The sequence below is a fragment of the Colobus angolensis genome, unplaced genomic scaffold, assembly GCF_000951035.1.
Source record: "Colobus angolensis palliatus isolate OR3802 unplaced genomic scaffold, Cang.pa_1.0 Scaffold31, whole genome shotgun sequence".
Taxonomy (NCBI): Eukaryota; Metazoa; Chordata; class Mammalia; order Primates; family Cercopithecidae; genus Colobus; species Colobus angolensis.
Window position 1 is genome coordinate 2,884,255 of NW_012116377.1, and position 23,381 is coordinate 2,907,635.

The following is a 23,381-nucleotide window of genomic DNA, read 5'->3' on the forward strand; positions in this document are numbered from 1 at the left end:
CTCGGCCTCCCAAAGTGCTGGGATTACAGGCACGAGCCACCATGCCTGACCATGTTCTCACATTTCAAAAGCAATCATGCCTTCCCAACAGTCCCCTAAAGTCTTAACTCATTTCACCATTAACCCAATAGTCCAAAGTCTCATCTGAGACAAGGCAAGTTCCTTCCACCTATGAGCCTGTAAAATCAAAAGCAAGCTAGTTACTTCCTAGATACAGTGGGGGTGCAGGTATTGAGTAAATACAGCCATTCCAAATGGGAAAAAAAATGGCCAAAACAAAGGGGTTACAGGGCCCATGCAAGTCCAAAATCCAGTGGGACAAATTTTAAAGCTCCAAAATGATCTCCTTTGACTCCAAGTCTCACACTCAGGTCACACTGATGCAAAAGGTGGGTTCCCATGGTCTTGGGCATCTCTGTAACTTCTTGCCCTCCAACTACAGGCAAATCTAGAACTATAGAAGATGTCAGCATGCCGCCCCCGCATCGAGGAGTGGGAACCCCTGCCAACAGCCTGGAGTTCAGCGACCCCTGCCCTGAGGCCCGCGAGAAGCTGCAGGAGTTATGTCGCCACATGTGAGCACCTAAGTGCTTGGGTCGGGGGAGGCAAGGGTTCTGAGAAAGCCCGGCCCCCAGCTGGGAGTCCCTGTATATATGTGAGTGTCCAGTCACAGAAGTGTGGGAGACATGCTGCCTGAGAGCATGGGTTATGCGGTACTCCCCACGACAGCCACAGGTGCAGCGTCCCTCACAGGCAGACACACACCCCTGTCCCACCATCCTCCCTACAATATCACTGCAACCATGCAAGGAAGACAGGATTGATGCCCATTTTGTGGATGGGGAAACTGAGGCAGCCTAAGCAGGTATGTGAGTAAGAAATTGCCTGAGCTCACACAGTTCCAGTGGCCTGCCTCCTGCCCCTGCTCAGCAATGCTCTCTACCTCTGCAACACCTTGCCGGGGATGCCTGGTTGCATGACTCCTTACATTTAGGGCTTTTGTGCCCTGTTTGTTTCTTAACTTAATTTGCCAGATGTTCTACAAGACAAACAAAAACCTCTCAAAACAAACCAAAAAGACGCTTGACATGGGTAGTTAGTGGTTTTTATCATTCTGTGGGGCCATCCCACAAGCCCTAGCAATTTACTCAACATTTCTCTCAGGGCCCAGGCCATTGGGTATAAAGGACTTAAGCGCCTGTTCACATCTAATAGCTTAGTCATATATGTCTCTTGGGGGTTGCTGGGCTAGAACATGGGGAGAGGGCAGCCACTGTTTGCCTCCTCACTGTGACACTCTGGAAGGAAGCTGTGTTCCCTGAAACCTCAGGACTGGGATGAGCAAGGTCTTCAAACCCTCAGGACCCCCCCACACTTCCACACACAGTCCCACTCCATAGGTCCTCACCCTCAGGCTCAGGTGGAAATCAGGCAAGGGCTGTTCTTAGATGGGCACTGGGAACTTCCCAGTTCTTCCCAAAAACTACCTTTATGGACGAGGGAGCATGGGTTGGGGACGTGTACTTTGGGGACAGGGGAATGGAATAGGGGTCTTGGGTGCTAAGGAGGGGCTGTAGAGAGCATCCCTGGTGCGTGAGAACCAAGAGGCTAGACAATATATTGGTCTCCTTCTCTGCAGAGAAGCCGAAAGGGCCACGTGGAAAGGGAGGAATATCTCCTACCCCATGATCTTACGAAACTACAAGGCAAAGATGCCCTCTCATCTAATGATGGCCCGCAAAGGGGACTCTCAGACCACCCCGGGTTTACATTACCCTCCCACCGCAAGTGCTCAGACTCTCACCCCCACACCTCACTCATCATCTGCCAACCATCTCTTCAGTCGGCGTTGTCAAGAGGGGAAGGCGCCCAAGAAGGCCTTCAAGTTTCATTACACCTTCTATGACGGCTCCTCCTTCGTTTAGTATCCTTTTATTTGGTGCCACCCTATCTCCCCAGCTACTCAACCCCAGAGAACTCCAGGACTTGACACAGCCTAAATATTTCCTTGGGCCTTTTAGTTATCAGATAAGCCTGGTGATGGGTCTCTTGGGTATTAAGAGTTTGTCTATATCAGACTCAGGAGGTCAGAGGAGGAGGTAATAAGTTTCAAGCCTCAAGTTCAGTTCAGATCAACATGAACATACCAAACCCCAGCTACCTATGAGAAGCTTGTCAGTGCAGGCTGGGAATGCAGACAAAGGCCTTGCCTTTGAGGACCTCTCAGTTGAGACAAGGTTAAAGACACAAAACAAATCATCTCTAGTGGAGAGGAGGGAGTTATGAGGCCTTAAACAATTGGGAACCTTCATCCTTCTCTCCCTGGCTCAGTGGTTAAGCTCTGTGGTCCTTGCATACTTCACCCATCCACATCCTTGGAGCCTGAGACCTCACCCCAAATGCGCTATCTCCTGGGCCCTGACTGCTCTGCAGCTGAGATGTGACTGGGCTCATGAGCCTAGTGCTAGCTGTGTCCCAACCTTGGATGTAGGAGTAACAAAAGGAGAAACATTTTCTTTTTGAGAATCTGATGAAAGCTATAGACCTTCTCCCTAGAAATAAGCACTTATCTACACATGCCTGTAAGGCGTTACCTGTGATTGTAGGGCATTTACCAACCTCCAAAGCCTGTCTTTGGATCTGAGTTTGAAAAGACAAATCTCCTTGGAGGGTGAGCCCTGAGGGCTGTGCATACCTCAGAGTGATTTGAGTCTGATTATTTTCTTCATTCACAGATGTGTATCGAGTATCTATCACGTGCAATGAATTCAGATAATGAAGTTAATAGACCATTTGTACTTCAGAGGAAGCAACTTTAATTGCTCCTTTTAAAGTGAAGAGAAGGAGTTTGAATTTGGGTGGTAAAAGCAAAAGAGAGGGCTCCCTTTAGAGAATGTCTGGGTTGGAAGTCACCTTGTACCTTATGTTCTTTTTGGGGGTCCTGTTGCCCAAACCCAACATGTTCTAGAGCTGGACCAGATCACAGATGTCTTTCATTTAGCCACAAGGACTCCGAGGGCTGAGAGGGCAAAGCACTTATTCCAGGTTACACAGTCTAATTACATAAAATGTCACGGATAGGAAACACAGTCATTTGTTTCTGCCCCTTCACTGTAGAAATGGGAAAACTGAGACCCAAAGGCATGGTGTGACTGACTGTATGCCACAAAAGGAATTCTGTGGCCAAGCTAGGCCTGGGTTCAGGGCCTCGTTGCCTCAATTTAGGGTCCTCTCTTGGGTACCATTTTTATACCTTTAAGGATTATTTCCTCCAGCACAGAGCAGGGTAGAGGGCGATGGAAGAGGATCTCATTTTATTAATAAAATCACTGGGCACTCAGGATCCCCTGCCCCTGTCTTGGAGGAGAGGACATGTCTCTGGGCTGTCTCAACCACTTTCACAAAGGCCAAGGCCCCCAACCAGGCCCTCCTGGCAGCACCCCCCTTGCTTCCTTTGTCCTCCTCTTGACTGAACTGGGAATTGAGGATTTAAGCGCTCTGTCAAAGAAGTCTCATTGTTTCTCAGACCGTAAATGAATCCATTCATCACTGCTTGGCCCTGCTTGCAACACGTCCACAGTATTGAACACAGCTGACTCCTTCGAGAGCAGCTGCTGCTTGCAATGGGTTGTGTTGTGTCCCACCCCCGCTTCTTTCTGACTCTTCGCTGCATTTAATAGGATGATCTCCCTGAGCTCCTCATGAAGCTATGTCTATGAATTAGTCTTCTATCAGGGGCTTCAGAAAGAGGGTGGGCTTGTGTATGATAAGAGCACAGCACCCTAGCCTGCAGGAATCTCTGTTCTCTCACTTGTCCCAGAGTTCTGAGCACCTTCCCACCCGCTACCCCCAAATGGTCTGAGAGATCCCCCAAACTTTTGATCCATTGCTACTGGCACTCTTGACTCACATGCCAGCAATGATCACATCCTGGCAATTAATGCTCTTATCTTTGGGAGTCCTAAAAGACCAGGGCTCTAGGCTCAGTTGTTTTTGGTGACCCTGCACAAGTCACTTGATCTCTGTGCCTCACTTCCCTTGATTATAAGATGAGGAAGTTGAACCCAGTGATCTTAAAGGAGAAATTCTGTGTTACTGTGTTCAAATAGTCAGAACACTTGTGCAGCTGTTTGATCCCTCTCAAGTACAGAAAATGTTTGGAAAGCTCTTCTTTCACCTAATGGCTTCCATAGAACACTGGGTTCAGTAGTTGATTCTGTTTTCATAGAGATTGCTGGTCAAGCTCTCAGGCAAAAATGATATGTCTGGGCCGGGCGCGGTGGCTCACGCCTGTAATCCCAGCACTTTGGGAGGCCGAGGCGGGCGGATTACAAGGTCAGGAGATTGAGACCATCCTGGCTAACATGGTGAAACCCCGTCTCTACTAAAAATACAAAAAATTAGCCGGGCGTGGTGGTGGGCACCTGTAGTCCCAGCTACTCAGGAGGCTGAGGCAGGAGAATGGCATGAACTCAAGAGGTGAAGCTTGCAGTGAGCCGAGATCGAGCCACTGCAGTCTAGCTTGGGCGACAGAGCAAAGACTCTGTCTCAAAAAAAAAAAAGTACATCTGCACTGGGAATGTCATAAAGCTCTAAGCTATAATTGGTTTGCACTTGGCAGCTTCAGACCCCAGACCTGTCTTAATGTTCACTGCATTCATTCATTCTAGTGGGTGTGAGTGATATCTTACTGTGGTTTTAACTTATATTTACCTAATGATGAATGGCATAGAGCATCTTTTCGTGTGTGTGTGTGTGTGTGTTTGGGTACATCTTCTTTGGAGAAATGTGTATCAAAGTCCTTGCTCATGTTTTGATTGAGTTGTCTTTCTTTAAAACAAGTTGTAAGGGTTCTTTACATATCATGCATGGATACTAGATGCTTATCAGATATATGATTTGCAAGTATTTTTTCCTGTACTGTCAGATGTCTTTTCACTCTTTCAATAGCATCATTTAATGCACAAAAACTTTTAAATTTTGATGAAGTCCAATTTTTTCCACCTTTCTTTTGCTGCTTATGCATTAGGCTTTATGTCTAAAAAACCATTGCCAAATCCAAGGTTATAACATTTTACTCCTGTGTTTCCCTCTTCTTTTTTTTTTTTTTTGAGACAGAGTTTTGCTCTTGTTGCCCAGGCTGGAGTACAATGGCGTGATCCAGCTCACCATAACCTCTGCCTCCTGGGTTCAAGCATTTCTTCTGCCTCAGCCTCCCGAGTAGCTGGGATTACAGGTATGCACCACCAAGCTGGACTAATTTTGTATTTTTAGTAGAGATGGGGTTTCTCTATGTTGGTCAGGCTGGTCTTGAACTCACTCCTGACCTCAGGTGATCCACCCACCTGGGCCTCCCAAAGTGCTGGGATTACAGGCATAAGCCACCATGCCCGGCCCCCTGTGTTTTTTTCTAAGAGGTTTATACTTATAGGTCTTGTGGTCTTTGAAGCATTTTGAGTTAATTTTTGTGTGTGGTATAAGATAAGGTTCCAATTTCTTTCCTTTGCGTGTGGATAGCTAATTGTCCCAGTACCATTTATTTAAGAGGCATTCTTTCCCCATTGAATGGTCATGGCACCCTTGTCAAAAATCAATTGACTATAGAACTATAGATGTATGGGTTTATTTTTGGACTGTCAATTCTAAGCCATTAACACATATATCTGTCTTTATGCCTGTACCACACTGTTTTGGTTATTGTAGTTTTGTAGCAAGTTTTGCAATAAGGTAGTGTGAGTTCTCCCACTTGTTTTTTTTTTTTTTTTTTTTTCAAGACTATTTTGGTTGCTTGGAATCTCTTACAATTTCATGTAAATTTTCAGTCAGATTTTCCATTTCTACAAAAAAAAAAAAAGCCAATAAGATTTTGATAGGCATTGCTTTGATTCTATAGATCACTTTGGGGAGTAATACCATTAACAGTTTTTTTGTTTGTTTGTTTGTTTTTGAGACAGAGTCTTGCTCTGTCACCCAGGCCAGAGTACAGTGGTGCCATCTCGGCTCACTGCAACCTCTGCTTCCTGGGCTCAAACAATTCTCCTGCCTCAGCCTCCCAGATAGCTGGGACTACAGGTGTGCGCCACCACATCTGGCTAATTTTTGTGTTTTTAGTAGAGATAAGGTTTGGCCATGATGGCCAGGCTGGTCTCAAACTCCTGACCTCAAGTGATCCACCCACTTCTGCCTCCCAAAGTACGGGGATTACAGGCATGAGCCACCACACCTGGCCAACAATGTTAATTCTTCCAACCCATGAGCACTGGCAACAAGCAGTACAAAATGGTGTATAAACAAGAACAAAAAAGCAATGAACAAAAGGAAATTATGCCATTTACAACAGGATCAGAAAGATTAAAATACTTAGGAATAAATAACAAAGAGGTACAGACCTTGTACACTGAAAACTACAAAACATTGTCAAATTAAATTAAAGAAGACCTAAAGAACACAGGAAAGACATCCTGTGTTCATGAGGGCAACTCTTTTGTGTGTGTTGATCTTATATCTGTAACTTTTCTAAATTTATGTGTTAGCTCTAGATTTTTTTGTGTGGATTCTTTAGAATTTTCTGTATATAAAATCATGTCATCTGCCAACAGAGGTAATTTTACTTCTTTCTTTCCAATTTTGAGGCTTTTTATTATTTTGTTGTTGTTGTTGCTATTTGCTGTGGCCAGAACTTTCAGTACAATTTTGATTAGAGTAGTGAAAGCAGGCTTACTTGTCTTTTTCTTTATATTAGAGGAAAAGTTTTCATTCTGTCACTATTGATTATGATGTTAGTTGTGAGTTTTTTCATATATGGCTTTTAATATGTTGCAGGAGTTCCCTTCTATTCCGAATTTGTTGAGTGTTTTTTTTAATCATGAAAGGGTATTGAATTTTGTCAAATACTTTTACTTCATCAGTTAAAATTATCATGATTCCCCCCCAACTCCTGCCATTTTATTACTATGGTACGTTACATTGATTTTTGTGTGTTGAACCATACTTGCATTCCTGGGATAAATCACACCTGCTCATGGTGTATAATCCTTTTGATAGGCTGCTGCTAAATTTGGTTTGCTGGTATTTTGTTAAGATACTTTATGTTTATATTCATAAGGGATATGGGAAGTTTTATTTTTATGTATTTGTCTGACTTTGGTATCAAGATAACCCTGGCCTCATAGAATGAGTTAGGAAGTGTTCAGGTCTGCTCTTCTATTTTTTGGAAGAGCTTGAGGAGGATTGGTATTAATTCTTTAAATGTCTGGTAGAATTCACCAGTGAAGCCATCTGGTCCTAGGCTTTTCTTTGTTGGGAGATTTTTCATTACTGATTTAATCTCCTCACTTGCTATAGTTCTGTTTAGGTTTTTTATTTCTTTTTGAGTCACTTCTGGTAGTTTATGTGTTTCTAGGAATTTGTCCATCTAGGTTATCTAACTTTATGGTGTACAGCTGTTCGTATTATTGTATTATTAGGATTTTTTTTTATTTCTGTGAGGTCCCATTTTCATTTCTGATTTTAGGAATTTGAGTCTTTTTTTTAATCAGTCTGCTAGAAGTTTGTGCTCTCTTGATTTATCAAAGATGCAACTTTTGGTTTTGTTCGTTCTATTTTTCTGTTCTCAATTCTGTTTTTCTCCACTCTGATTTTTTATTGTTTTCTTCCATCTGCTAGCTTTGCTTTAGTTTGCTTTTCTTTTTCTAGTTCCTCAGTAGAAAATTGGGTTATTGATTTGAGATCTTCATTTTCATTTAATGTTGGTATTTACAGCTATAAATTTGTTTCTGAGTGTTGCTTTGCCTTTCTCCCGTAAGTTTTGATATGTTGTGTTTTGTTTTCATTCACTTCAAAGTATTTTATAATTTCCCTTGTGATTTTTTTTATCCACCTGTTGTTTGTGTGTTGTTTAATTTTCATGTATTTGTGAATTTTCACAATTTTCTTTTGTTAGTGATTTCTAGTTTCATTCCATTGTGATCAAAGAAGATACTTTCTATGGTTTCAATCTTTTAAAATTTATTGAGACCTGTTTTGTGGCCTAACATATTGTCTGTACTGGAGAATGATCCATGTGAGTGTGAGAAGAATGTGTGTTCTGCTGTTGTTGGGTGGGGTTCTGTATGTTCCTATTAGTTCTAGCAGTGTTGTTCAAATCCTCTATTTCTTTCTTTCTTTCTTTTTTTTTTTTTTTTTTTTGAGGTGGAGTCTCACTCCTGTCACCCAGACTGGGATGCAGTGGCGCAATCTTGGCTGGCTGCAACCTCTGCCTCCTGGGTTCAAGTGATTCTCCTGCCTCAGCCTCCTGAATAAGTGGGATTACAGGTGTGCACCACCATGCCTGGCTAAATTTTTTTGTATTTTTAGTGGAGATGGGGTTTCACCGTGTTGGCCAGGCTGGTCTCAAACTCCTGAACTCAGGTGATCCATCTGCCTTGGCCTCCCAAAGTGCTGGGATTACAAGCGTGAGCTACTGCAGGCTGCCTAAGCCCTCTATTTCTTTATTGATCTTCTGTCTAGTTGTTCTATCCATTATTGAACATGAGGTAGTGAAGTCTCCAACTATTTTTGTAGAACTATTTCTTCCTTTAATTCTGTCAGTTTTTAAATTTATATATATATATTGAGGCTCTGTTATTAAGTGTATATATCTCTATAATTGTTACATATTCTTAAGGTATTCACCCTTTTCTCAATATGTAATGTCCTTTGTCGCTTGTAAAAATGTTTAACTTAACATCTATTTTGCATGGTATTAGTATATTCACCCCTACTCCCTTTTGGTTACAATTTGCATAGAATATCTTTTTGTATCATTTCACTTTCAACCAAGTTGTGTCTTTGGATCTAAAGTGAGTCTCTTAGACGCAGCATATGGTTGAATTGTGTTTTGGTTTTTTAAAATTTATCCTGCCAGCTTTTTTTTTTTTTTTTGAGACTGAGTCTCACTCTATCGCCCAGGCTGGAGTGCAGTGGTGCAATCTTGGCTCATTGCAACCACCACCTCCTGGGCTCAAGCGATTCTCATGTCTCAGCTCTGGCCTTTTTGATTAGAGAGTTTAATCTATTTCTGTTTAAAGTAACTGCTGATACAGAAGCACTTAATTCTTTAAGTTTTCTATTTGTTTTCTATATGTCTTATACCATCTTTGTTTCTCAGTTCCTTCATTACTTCCTCTTTTTGTGTCTGACTTTTTATAGCATGCCATTTTGATTTACTTCTCATTTCCTTTTCTCCATATTTTTAAGTTATTTCCTTAGGGTTGTCTTGGTATAATGGGTTGAATGGTTGTCTCCCAAAATTTGTAACCACATTGAACCTCAGAATATTACCACATTTGGAAATAAGGGCTCTGAAGTTGTAAATTTTAAGATGCAGTCATATTGTTGGGGTGGGCCCTACTGCAATGACTAGTGTCCTTATAAGAAGAGCAAACAGACACACACACACACACACACACACACACACACAGAAGAAAGCTATGTGATGACTGAGGCAGAGATTGAAATGAAGCATGTACAATCCAAAGAATACCAAAGATTTTTGGCAATCACCAGGAACTGTAAGGGGCAAGGAAGGATTCTCCCCCAGAGCCTTCCAAAGCGTAACCCTGTTGACACCTTGATCTTGGACGTTTAGCCTTTGGAACTGTGAGATTATAAATTTATGTTGCTTTTAGCCATCCAGTTTATTGTACTTTGTTATGATAGCCCTAGGAAACTAATATACCTGTGTATTACAATTAACACATTAGTTTGAATTAATAACTTGCCACAATAATATATAAAACTCTGCTCCTATGTAGCTCTATCCCTTCCCCTTTATGTTGTTATCAAAGAATTATGTTTTATAGATACATTGTGTGCCCATTAACATAGCTTTACAATTATTGTTTTATGCATTTATCTTTCAAGTCATATAGGAAAAAAAGAAAAATTATATACTGAAAATACAATACTGGATTTTATATTTACTTATATAGTTAACTTTACCAGTGTTCTTTTTCCTTTGTATGAGTTTGAGTCACTGTCTAGTGTCCTTTCATTTCAGCCTGAAGGATTCCCTTCAGTGTTTTTTTGCAGGGCAGGTCTACTAGTGATTAACTTCCTCAATATTTGTTTATCTGGGAATGTTTTAATTTCTTCATTTTTGAAGGATAATTTTGCTTGATATGGAATTGTTGGTTAGCAGTTTTATTTTTTTCCTTTGAGGTCTTTAGATATTTCATATTGCTGCCTTCTTAATCCCATGGTTTCTGATGAGAAATCAACCATTAATCTTATTGAAGATCTCTTATATATGATGAATCTCTTTCGTACTGCTTTCAAGATTCCCTCTTTGTATTTGTCTTTTGACAGTTGAATTATAATGTGTCTTAATGAGAATATCTTTGAATTTATCCTACTTGGAGTTTGTTAAGCTTCTTGAACATGTATATTATTGTCTTTCATCAAATTTGGGGAGTTTTCAGCATTATTTCTTCAGATATTCCTTCTACCCTAATTTCTCTTGTCTCTCCTTCTGGGACTCCTGTTATTCATATGTTGGTAAGCTTGATGGCCTCCTGTAGGTCCCTGAGAATCTTCATTTTTCTTCATTTCCTTTTCTTTCTGCTTTCATTTTGAAATGCGTCTGTGTCTGGAGTACTGCTTGTGAAATTCCTGCACACAGGAATGTCCTGCCCATACCATGTCCTCCTTAGTCAGGCCAGTGCTTCTTGGAGTCTCTTTACTAGAAAATGAACAAGGAGATGTTACCTGTCCTCCTTGATTTGTCAGAAGTGGGAGCAGCCTGACAGCATTAGAAATATTGCTGGCCTTAGAGATCAAATCCTGGCTCTGCCACTTCCTTGTGATGTGACATGGGGCAGATAATTTTCTGCACTTTGGATTCCTCATCTATAGCGTGACCAACTCCTCCTGGTTTGCCTGGGACTTTTTAGGTTTTGTACTGAAAGTTCCATGTCTTAGGAAACCCATTAGACCCAGGGGGACCCTACTCATCTGTGAGAGGAAGATAATACTACCTACCACAAGGTGGTTGTGAGAAAATAGAAAGAAAATACAGAAAAACAGCTAGGTCATCGTTGGGTTCCATAATCATATAATTGTTACTTATGCAAAATGCAAGGAGGGTGTTTGAAGATGGAGAAGGATGCACCAAATAGCTACCACTTTGATGTGTGGGCTTGCTTCAATGGGACAACTGAGAGCAGAACCAGGGGGAATTTTCTGTTAGTTCTACCTGAACATTTCTGCCAGCTATCCCTCTGGAAACACTGCTATATGTCAGATCCCCACATGCTGCAGAGGGAGAACCATCACTTGCCTCTTTAATGACATACCTGGCTTCTCCTTGCTGGCCCTATTCAATGCTGAAGGTCAGGGCTGTGTTCACTACAACCTAAAAACCAGGTAAGTAGACTGGAAGAGTACTAGTCTCACAGAAGTACCTCTGAGGGTGATGGAGGGAGGACTGAAGTGGTGACTGTGAGTCCCTGGTTAAAGAAGAAGCCAGGCGGTGTCCAGAGGTCTAGTAAGGCAGTGAGGCAGAGCTGAGGCTGTTTCTGCAGGGACATAGGAACTTTAAGGCTCAGCCTTTCCTTGCTGTATCTATGTCACAGCCAATGAGAAGGACACCTTCCCAAGTCCTCCACTTGGTACCCCAGAGCACTAAGATCTTGATTGTTAGTTATATTAATGGAAGAATTATTTAGTGGAAAAAATGTTTTGTACCAGGAGTGGACGGAGAGGCATGAACACGCTACTTCTGTGGCATCTTTTAAGAGAAGTGCATATACTTGCCAGCCAAAGGTTGATATTGTCTGGCTTTTCTTTTTTGTTTTGTTTTTGTTTTTGTTTTGAGACAGGGTCTTGCTCTCACTCTGTCACCCAGGTTGAAGTGCAGTGGCATGATTATAGCTCACTGCAGCCTGGAACTCCTGGGCTCAGGTGATCCTTTCACCTCAGCCTCCTGGGTTAGCTGGGACTACAGACATGCGCCACAATGCCTAGATAATTTTTTAAACTTTTTGTAGAGACAGGGTCTCACTGTGTTGACCAGGATGATCTCAAACTCCTGGCCTCAAACAGTCCTCCTGCCTCAGCCCCTCAAAGTGCTGGGATGACAGGCATAAGCCACCATGTCTGGATTTGCCTGGCTTTTCATAAGGAATTGTTCTCGGAAGAAATGACTTACTCTTATGTTATAGGTATTCCAGTTCCCATCTTGGTGCCTATTATACACTTGAGCTACTAGGCAACAGAGCACAAATCCCATTTCTTCCCCTCTTGCGTTTAGCCTGAGCCTTCATCATCTCTCTCAGAATAGGCTCCTGCAGTAGCATCAACAGGTGTTAAGGGGCCTCAGACCATAGCAAATGGGGAAAGTGAGGCTGCCTGCAGGACTCCACCATTCCTCCAGTCTGGGACTGAGTCTTACAGACCTGCCTGCCCATAGCCTGCAGTGATGAGAGCTTCCTTCAGGGGTCCAGTGGCAGCTACTCACTTCTGTATCTCTCCTAGTTGCCCATATGTCTTAATCTTGGATGAGGAAGGTGGGACCACCAATGACCAGCAGGGCTATGTAGTCCACAAATGGAGCTGGACTTCCAGGACAGAGACTCTGCTTTCCCTGGAATACAAGGTAGGGATGGGCAGCACAGGTTGGGTGGCAGTGAGCATCACTGTCACAGGGAGGGCCTTGGCATCCTGCCATGCACTGCCTAGCATTAAAAGCCCAGGGCTACCCATAAGACAGGAATCCTGCTCTGAAGGAGCTCATAATCTTATTCAGAGGTTCCCAAGTTGGTGGATGGTGGTCCAGGTTGGCTGAAGGGAACTTTTCACCAACCTAAACTATTGGCTGCTTTACAGACGTTTCTTGGTAATATCCTTCCTGTGTAATTTTTATTATTAATATTATTCTATTTTTACTGTTAAAATATGTTTTATGAAGTCACGGTTATAGTAGTTGATAGCTTTATTTTTAATGCCTATGTGTGGCAATAATAAAAATTAGCAATTCTATATTGGTCTCCTCGGTTTTTGTTTTTATAACTTTATTATCTATAAAATAAAACAATCTAGAAGTCAAAAGTGACTGATAGATACAAACTCTTTTCATTCATTTGGCTGTTCAGATAATTATTCACCAAAGGTTCATTAAATAACAAATAATAAAGAGGGCTGAATTATTAATAATATATTAATAAACTTATTAATAAAGCAACTAAGTGTGCTTGTCACTTATCTGTGGCAGAGTTCCTCATCATTGACACTAATGACATTTTGAGATGGATACTGCTTTGGTATAACTGTGCATTGTAGGATGTTTAGCATCCCACTAAGTTCCAGGAGTATCCCCTTCTCCAGTTGTGACAACCAAAAATATCTTCAGGCATCACCAAATGTAGCCTCTGGGGGGCAAAATTGTCCCCAGTTGAGAATCACCAATCAGAGGATGGAAGGAAAAACAAAACTTACCAAGGAACTCAGAAGTCTAAGGAAGTAATAAGAACACAGATTAGACACAGATAAGAACTGTGAGAGAAGGGCAAGTGCTGGGATTCAGAGAAAGATCACAGAACATAGCATCCACTCAAGCTGGCCTGAGAGAAGAGCCCCACCCATAAGGTTGCGGACACAAGCACTCGGAGTGCATGGGAGGGCTCCAGCCCCCTACCCTTAGTCTTCTGTTTCTTGTCCTCTTGGTTCATCCTCTGCACTGGCCACTGACTCTCCTCCTTATGCTCTGATTCCTCAGACCACATCTCTGCTGAGGAATATTCACTCCCTTGAACATGTCTCACCTTTCCTACTCCTTTGGCCTGGAATGCACCCCCTCCTCTCTTTGCCAGTGCACATGGCCTCCCAAATTCCTTCAAAACCCTGCTCAGACTCCCCTCCTTTGTGGCATCCCATCCCACACCCATTTCTATCTTCCCACAGTGCACACAGTTTGGATGAGTCACTTAGTAATTGATGTCAGGAAGAGGTTCTCGTCTCTGGCTGCATATCAGAATCACCTCTGGGACTTTTTATAAAATAAAGATCCCAGGCACAGCCCCAGAGCAACCCTGACTCAGTTGGTATGTTAGGAGTTTTGGATTTCTGTGGTTTTCCCAAACATTTCTGAGGCTTGGCCAGGTCTGAGATCCCCAGTCTAGGGGTGTGTTGTGCTGTTTACTTAATGTTTAACTTTTCATAGCTGTATGAAAAGTTTATAATCCAAGATAAGAAATCAGTTGAAGGCAGGCATCATAAGTTGTGTGTTAGTGTGGCCAAGCAGAGAACTGTGATAAGAATTTGAGGAGCTAAGTACTAGTGCCAACTTTGCCAGACTGTGGCTGTGCAGCTTTGCAAAAACCTTTCAGCTTCTCTGAGTCTCAGTTGTCTCATCTATACAAAGTGGATCACCAGAACTGCCCTCCGGCCTCATGGTACTTTCATGAGAAGAAATGAAATAATGGAGGGGAAAGTGCTTTGACATCAATAAAGTGTGTTAGTAATGCATTTTAGTTCACTGTTATATATTTCCTGGAGCTGCATGCAGAAAAGCACAATAGAGGCAAGTGAAGTCAGGAGTGGCCTGGAAAAGAAGGTGGCCCTGGGGTTGTAGCATGGGGGTGAGTGTGTGTGATTCACATAGAGAGGAAGAGGAGGCAAAAATCTTCTGGGTAGTGGGAGCAGAATCTACAAAGGTTGAAGTTGGGACTAAATGTGTAATTTTTAAGAGGTCACAAGTGCTTCTTGTGAAAGACAGGTGGAGCAAGAGGTTATGTATGGTGTCAGGTGGAGGCGGGAGGCACTGGATGTCAGGCTGGGGAGTTTGCATGCTGTCTTGGAGGCTGCAGGGGCCAATTTGTTTTTACCCAGATGTTTACTATTTCCGTTGTTCTTCATTACTCTTTGAAGATCCAGGTTTCCCTCTGGTACCATTTCTCTTCAGCCGGAAGAACTTCCTTTGGCTTTCTTGAAGTGCATATCTTCTGGCAATGTATTCTCTGTTTTCTTTCATGATGAAAAAAAAAAAACTTTATTAAAGGATATTTTTGCTGGATATGATTCTGGGATGATTTTTATTTTCTTTCAGCATTTCAAAGATGTTCCACTGTGTCTGTCTTCCATCGTTTATAAGAAGTCTGTAGTTATTCAAGTCACTGTTTATTTTCTTTACCTGCTTGCAAGATTTTCTCTTTTCTTTGGTTTTCTAAGTTTAACTGATACATTTAGGTGTAGTTGTCTTCATATTTATTCCATTTGCTGAGCTTCTTGAGTCTGTAAATTCATTTAAATTTGTTTCATCAAATTTGGGGAATCTTCTAAATCTTCTTTAGAAAAAAAAAAACCTGCTCCAATCTTTCTCCTTTTCTTCTGAGACTCCAATTATGTCTATTTTAGACCTTTTGATATTGTCCCAAGAGTTCCTGAAGCTCTCTTATGTTGTTGTTATTCACATTATTTTTCTCTTTACTTTTGAGATTGGGTAATTTCTCTTGATCTGTCTTCAAGTTCAGTGAATTTATTCTGTCATCTCCATTCTACTATTACGATAATAATATAATAATTTAAAATTTCAGCTTTACATATTTTCAGCTCTAGAATTTCCACTTAGTTACTTTTATAGTTTTTATTTCTCTGCTGAGATTTCATATTTTATAATTTCTTACAAGTACATTTTCCCTTACCTCATGTAGTGTAGTTAAATTAGTGTTTTAAAGTCCTTGTCTGAAAATTTCCATGTCTGGGTGTTATCAGACAGAGTTGGCCTCTGTTGATTATCTGTTGCTTTGAGAACAGCTCACATTTCACTGGTTCTTCACATATTAAATAATTTTGGACTGTAGGTGGACATTATGAATGTTACGTAGTGGAGTGTCTGAATTCTGGTGTATTTCTCTGAAGAGTGTTGATATTCTTGTTTTAATAGGCAATGAACTTGGTTAGACTGAAACCACAAACTTTGTTTCACTTGCAGAAGCTCACATCTCAGTTCAGTTTTTATGTTTGTTTGTTTGTTTCTTCAACCGTAAGGTGTTTTGAGTCTTCCCTGCTCAAGCATGGTTCAAGGATCAGCCAGAGACAGGGACAGTTTATACACAGAATTCTGGCCTCTCCTTCTCTGGTGCTGTCCTTTCTGGAATTCTTTCTACAGTTTCCCATGACTGTGGTTGCTCCAGGTTCCATCCTCTGGGTTCTTCAGGCCAGAAAGATGGTGGAGTTTGGCCATGACACTGGCCTGCCTTCAGGCTAAAGCTGTAAAACAAAACCTTATCCCATGCTGCTCCTTTCTTTTAAATTTTGACTCCTTTTCAAAGTCTGCCTGCATTTGTTCACTATTTCATAGCCTTTGGGTCATTGCTTTTTTTTTTTAAATTTTTTCAAGCTTATAGTTATCTATGAGGAAGGCAGCCTGTCAGACACTGACTCAGCTATACTGGGAGTAGAACCAGCTGGTTAATTTTTAAGCTGAGGGTTGAAATGCTCAGTCTAGCATTTTTGGTTGACTGGAGAGAGACCAGTGGGTGGGCTAGTGGAGAGACTAGTTGGGGAGTTACTAGCCAGACCCAACAGCATTAAAAATAGCGGCAATATTTTTTAAAGAGGTTATTTCAATAAAAGAACTCAGTGGTGCACAGGCATGGCCTGTAAGGAATAGATGAAAGGAAGAGAGAATTGTAGATGACTCCATGATGGATTGTGTGTCTGGGTGGAAACAGAGAAGTTTCTGAGAGGATCAGTGACCAAAATGATTTTAGACATACTTATTTGGTTCAGTGGCCATATCTCTCTGGGCTACTGTGACATGGACGCTGACCTAGTGCGAGAGATTAGGGATAATGGATAAGTGTAATGGGCTGGCTAATGAACTCTCAAGAAGACAAGTCTGTGGTTTGTAGAGCTGCCATACTTGGGTGTTTGGGGGAGAGAAAGAGAAACCATCCAGGGGGCAAAGATAATAAATAAAAGCAGTGCTATGCTAAGCTATGAAACCTGCTGAAATTGGCTAACCATCCTATGAGAAAATTTCATGGGATAAAACTTTTTACTTTTACCTTACTTTTTACTATTATTGTCCCCAGGGTCAGAGAAGCTAACCAATTTGTCTAGAATTGCCCAAATGGTAAATGGCAATGCTGGGATTTGACCCCTGCTCAACTGCTAAGCTTGAGCTCCCAACCATGGCTCTATACTACATCTCTCTAGAAGGAGGACAAGAGAGGGTTTTCTTTCTTTCTTTCTTTCTTTTTTGAGACAGAGTTTCACTCTGTCGCCCAGGCTGGAGTGCAGTGGCGTGATCTCAGCTCACTGCAAGCTCCGCCTCCCGGGTTCACACCATTCTCCTGCCTCAGCCTCCTGAGTAGCTGGGACTACAGGCGCCCACCACCATGCCCGGCTAATATTTTTGTATTTTTAGTAGAGACGGGATTTCACCGTGTTAGCCAGGATGGTCTCAATTTCCTAACCTCGTGATCTGCCCACCTCGGCCTCCCAAAGTGCTAGGATTACAGGCGTGAGCCTCCGCGCCCGGCTGAGGGTTTTTTTTAAGTGAGAGTGATCAAGTTTGAAGATGTCAAAAGACTTGGCAAGTCATAGGTCAGTGCTTTCAGGGTGCTGGAGGGAACTCGTCTCCAGGCTGCAGGGTGTGAGGAAGAAACTCAGAAGTAAGGAAGTTAAGTGTAGACCCCAGGGTAAGCAACTGAAATAGTAGAAGGAAATGGAAGGAGCAAAGCAGAGAGTGGTTTTGTTTTGTTTTGTTTTTGATTCAAGGCATCCTGAGGTAGGTAAGAGGATATTGTAGGTCAGGGACATTGAACACTGAGAGAAGCACAGCAGTGTAGGGCTGCACACTCTGAGGCTCTCCGGGAGGGTCCCTGCGTATAAATTGTGCTCTGCACATGCAAATTGTTCAACAGCCTTAAATGTGAGTTGCTCTACCTTGCCCTGACAATATCTGCTCATGCTGGGCATAGGCTTTAATGGCTTACAAAGCCACTTCCACCATTTTTATCTCATTTGATCCTGATAATAGCCATTCAGTCATTTCATGTGGAAGAAGTTAAGATTCAGCGAAGGTAGCTGGCTTGTTATCAGGAAGGCAGAACTGGGACTCACCCGTAGACCACAGAACTCTCAGTAAGGAGTGAGTTGTTATAAGGGTAACTCATTCCCCCCCAATCTCCAATCTGGTACTGCTTAAAGGAAATCCCACTCTTTTGGAAGTGATGATTAAGAGTAGCTGCCCCTTTTGCACCCATCTTTGGCTCCTCCTCAGGGGAAGAGTAATGACATATTTGTTGACTTTAGGGGAAGGGGCTGAGTATGTGTGGCCCAGGCCCTTCTGGGTCCTCTGTGACATCTTCCCACCCATCTACAGAGGGCTTTCCGGTGCTTCCTGCCAAGTGGTCACCTTCCTACCACTGTAGGACAAGAGTCATAGTCAGACCTGATGCCTGAGTGGACACATCTGTCTGATTCAGGGATAAAGGGTTACCCTGTGATCCAAGCTGCATTCCCAATTCATCTTTACCAGAACTGAAGCTGATTCATCTGCCAGTCACAGTGGCTTTCATGCTTGAGTTGGAAAGGGAAGGAGCAGGAATAAGAAAGCATCATTTACTTTTTCAGTGGGTCTCCCAGGGGAGCCTGGAATTGTTCTGTCTTCTCTATGAAGCTGAATTCTAACATAAGAACTAGAAAGCTCTTACAAATCTTCTGCCCCAAGCCAACAGGGGCTTTGTGCTTCGTGGTGGGTCAGGAAGGGGTGGCTGGGGCCGTAGAAGCAGGGATTCTCTGAGTACTGTTTCTTCATCTACAGGTGAATGAGGAAATGAAGCTAAAGGTGCTGGGACAGGACTCCATCACGGTCACCTTCACCTCCCTGAATGAGACAGTAACACTTGCTGTGTCGGCAAACAACTGTCCTCATGGAATGGCATATGACAAACGGGTAAGGCAAGGCAGACCAGGCACCCCGCCCTGACCCCTGGGCATCTCAACGTGGGTTGCTTTTTCACATTTCAGGGCTTTTGCCCTTACTCCCCACCACCCTCCCATGCAAGGCCCTGCCTCTTCCTCTGCCATTATTCACTGCCTACTCTTAGTACCACCTTCTCTGTGAAACTTCTTATATCAATTAAGAGTCTCCCAGTTGTAAGTGACAGAATCCATTGTGGACTAGCTTAAGCATGAAAAAATATATAGTGGCTCAATAAACTGAGAAGTCTGTCAATATGCACTTTGAGGCATGGCTGGATCCAGGCCCTGAAATGATTCCACCAGATCTTCCCATCTCTTGGCTCTGCTTTCCTCTTTGTTGGCTTCCTTCTCAAGGAGTTTTTTTCCTGTTGATGACAAGATGACCATGAACATCTCTGGGCTATTATTATACCAGCTTTAGTGCCCCTGGAAGAAGAAGGACTTCTCTTTCCTACACACTCCAGTAGAAATGCCAGCATCAACACTCATTGGCTCTATTAACTGCCCATATGTGAAACATTTCCTGTGGCCAGGCGTATGTATTGCTCCCATTGGCCAAGCTTGAGGCTTATGTCCATCCTGGGGCCAAGGTGTAAGATTACTCTCAAATGAACCACCTGGGCAAAGGATAAGGCAGAAGAGTTTCCCTAAAGGAAAATCAAAGTGATGTTACCAGGAGAAGAAATGATGCTTAGTAGAATAAATACCAGTGCATGTTGATGACCTTCTCTACCACCCTCTTCCCATCCCAAGTAGAGTTATTCTCTCCCTCTGCTCAGCCCCGCTGGCGGTGACAACCTCCATTCTAGACTCCTTTATTTTCAAGTCTATCTGCCCCACAAATTGGAAATTCCCTGTGATTCCCTCTGATGTCTGTTGTCCCAGGGCCCCCAGCATGAGGACTACTTCAAATTAAGTGTTTACCAAATATTTTTTGGGTGGATGAGAATACTGTGGTGACTGGGAGTCCAATTCTTCCATTCAGTGGGTCATCATGGATCCTACTGTGTATCTGGTGATGTCAGCGCAACATCAGGGAGAGAGGTGGAGAGGATTAAGAGGACACAGTCCCTACACCCTGAGTGTATATCCCGAAAGAGAACACTTGACCTCAGCACAAGATGGGGGTAACCAAAGCTCAGGTGGGTAGAGCAGACTATTTGAGCTCCCCACAGGTCACTCTGCCCACTAAGGGAAGGCTCCTAGAAGCAAAAGCAGGGTGACCACACTTCACAATTTGCCTAGAGCCAGTCCCAGTTTATGCCGGAGCAATTATACACCTGAAGCAATTGTAAATGGCACTCTGTGTCCCCCTCAAAAGTGTCCTGATTTGGATGATAGATTATATGATCATCCCAAGCAAGAAGCTCTTAAGCTGTGTGGGCACTTGCCACTGTATGCCACAAGCTGACAGATGCACAAAGCTGGCAGAGCCCAGCAAGGGCAACCAGCCCAATGTCCAATAAGGACATAGGGTGTGGACATTTGTTAGAGGTCTCCTTTGTTACTCCTGGAGGAAAACATTGCATCTGTTTTTTTTTTTTTTCCCCCACTGCCTTTTCATTCCAGCAGCATTTCACCTTCATTAATCCATTAACAAATTCAGTAAACATTTATTATCACCTGCAGCAGGCCAAGTTGGCTGCTGGAGATGTAGAAATAAAGAAGTCTCATTCCCTCTAAACTCTGAAATTCTCTCAATATAATGGAAGGGGCAAAAGCATGGGCACCAATTATCATCTAGCTTGACTCTTGTGGTGTGCCAGAGGGTCGTGTGGAATCTGGTAGGAGAGGAGAAGAGGAAGCACTGGAGAAATGCAGGTACCTGTGAATCTGGCATGCATTGGTTACTTCAAAGAGCAAACTACCGGCAAGAATTTGAGTCCATTTGGGCTGAGATGAATGATCTTGCTTATTGATGCATCTGCCCTGTCAATTTGGTTCCACACTCTCACCATGAAAGGCCATTGGTTCTGTTCTATTCTATTCTATTGTTGTTTAATTGAGACCAAGCCTTGTCTGTCACCCAGGCTGGAGTGCAGTGGTGCAATCTTGGCTCACTGCAGCCTCTGCCTCCCAGGTTCAAGCAATCCTCGTGCCCTCAGGCTCCCGAGTAGCCGGGATTACAGGTGCGCACCACCCCACCAGCTCATTTTTGTATTTTTAGTAGAGACGGGGTTTCACCATGTTGGCCAGGCTGGTCTCAAACTCCTGACCTCAAATGATCCACCTCAGCTTCCCAAAGTGCTGGGATTACAAGCGTGAGCCACCGTGCCTGGCCAGAAAAAGTTATTGTTAAGTGATTAAGTATGCACTGGGTACAAAGTCACCTATCTGTGTTTCTTGGAAACCTTTTTAGATTGCGTTTTAAAAGTGTGAATCTACTTTTCTTATCAAAGGCAACGGATATTAGAAAATTATTTATTCTCATAAAATTGCGGCAATGCTTCATTTTTCTGGCAACCTCTTGTCTGATTATCTCTGAAATTTGGAATGCAGCTGAGAACCAAGATATAAGCAATTCAAGACCCCAGTGAGCAGCTGAGAGAAATCACTCTCAGTCTGTGTACCCAACAAGCCCCTTAGGCCTAGAAAAGCCCCTAGGAATTCAAGTCTTATTTTCTTACCTTAAAGCAACCTCTTCAAGATGGAATTAGAAGTCTAGAGCTGTGCTGTCCAATATTGTAGCCATGAGTCACACATGGCGATTGAGCCCTTGAAATGTAACAAGTCCAAATGGAGATGGGCTCTTCATGGAAACGCACACTGCATTTCAAAGACACAGTGCTGGCTAGGCACAGTGGCTCACGCCTGTAATCCCAGCACTTTGGGAGGCCAAGGTGGACGGATCACGAGGTCAGCAGATGGAGACCATCCTGGCTAATACGGTGAAACCCTGTCTCTACTAAAAATACAAAAAATTAGCCAGGTGTGATGGCGGGCACCTGTAGTCCCAGCTACTGGGGAGGCTGAGGCAGAAGAATGGCGTGAACCCGGGAGGCAGAGCTTGCAGTGAGTGGAGATAGAACCACTGCACTCCAGCCTGGGCAACAGAGCGAGACTCCGTCTCAAAAAAAAAAAAGAAAGAAAGAGAAAAGATAAGATTTAGTGTAAATTGAGAATGTAAAATTTCTCAATAATTGACTATTTTGATAATATGTTGACATAACCCTATTTTTGATATACTGGTTTAAATCAATAGATAATTAGAATTAATTTTCCCTTTTAAAAATGTTTTTAATGTGGCTACTAGGACCATTTTCAACTACACATGTAGTTCACATTATATTTCTAGTGGAGCATGCTGGGCTAGAAGGTAGAGTCTCTATTAAGGGACGCTTATCAAGGCATGGTTTGACAGTGCAGTAGAAGACTGAGAGGTTATTTAAAATGACACAGTAATTCAAAGAGCATAACTGTCTTAAGGAAATGTAACATAGGGACAAACAGACCAATACACTGAGGCAGATTCTGAAAACAATGCTGCATTATAGAAAGCTGAAGCAGATGTTGACCAAGATTGACTTGCCAAAAAAATAATTCTGATCATAACCTCTTTTGAGAGTGCAAGCATGTGTATTATGTATGACAACTTTCTAACAAGATAAACAAAAACAATGAGTAAATATGTTTTCTTGTGGGTAATGGGATTTCCAAATGTTGCCCTTAACCACATGGTTAAGCATCTCAGGATATTTTACTTGAAATCCTGAAGCTTAGAAAATTAGCTTATCTTGGATTCTTGGACCGTGAGAGCTGCACAGAGCTTCCAAGAAAATGTGCTGAGTGTTGGGGCTGGCAGAAGGCCTCGGCTAGGAAGAGGCCACAGGGCCTTGGGCCAGTCCCTTCCCTGTCTGGGTCTGAGTTTCCTCATCTGTGTGGTGATGCATAAGGGCCTGTCCAGCTTTAATACACCCCCACTTTTACAGTCCATTCAGTTCCATCTGTGGGTATTTATTTGGGGTCAGTGATCACTCATTAGCAAAACCATGGTCGCCCTGTAAGGCTGGAGGTGGGGGCGGGAGCAGCCTCCTCCCTCCAAGTCCCTGTCACTGAGAAGCTTGTTAAATGTCTTCCCCAGACACCCATTGCCCTGGAAAGAGCCACCCATCAGACAGACAGGCCGAATAGCGGTCCCAGCTTTTACAGCCCTGAGGCCTGGCTCCTCACTAAATATTTCCATCAAGGCAGCACTTAGGAAGCGAGACAACAGCCTCTGTTTAAATGCTTTATTAGCCCAGTGTGCCACCTCAGGTCCTTTTTGGAAGCCGGCTGGGTATAAATTTTAAATAAATAAATAAATAAGATGAGCGCAGAAGCAGCAACTGGGGCCAAGAATCAGAAGGATGGTTGAGGCTTTGCCATTTGTTGGGGACATCCTTCATAGATTTCCTGCCTGCAGCATAAAGAAC

The 23,381-nt window shown here is 42.9% G+C and overlaps 1 protein-coding gene across 4 annotated transcripts in view; it reads left to right on the forward strand.

The window, feature by feature from the left end:
• LOC105517912 (chromosome unknown open reading frame, human C3orf20) overlaps nucleotides 1-23,381 on the forward strand; it is a 102,746-nt gene that overhangs the window by 30,918 nt on the left and 48,447 nt on the right. For all 4 annotated transcript variants that reach the window (XM_011950677.1, XM_011950676.1, XM_011950678.1 and 1 more), the window contains 5 exons: nucleotides 443-575; nucleotides 1,640-1,924; nucleotides 11,251-11,403; nucleotides 12,514-12,634; nucleotides 18,809-18,940. In XM_011950677.1, coding sequence (XP_011806067.1) covers nucleotides 443-575; nucleotides 1,640-1,924; nucleotides 11,251-11,403; nucleotides 12,514-12,634; nucleotides 18,809-18,940 — 824 coding nt within the window. The remainder of the gene's footprint in view (nucleotides 1-442; nucleotides 576-1,639; nucleotides 1,925-11,250; nucleotides 11,404-12,513; nucleotides 12,635-18,808; nucleotides 18,941-23,381) is intronic.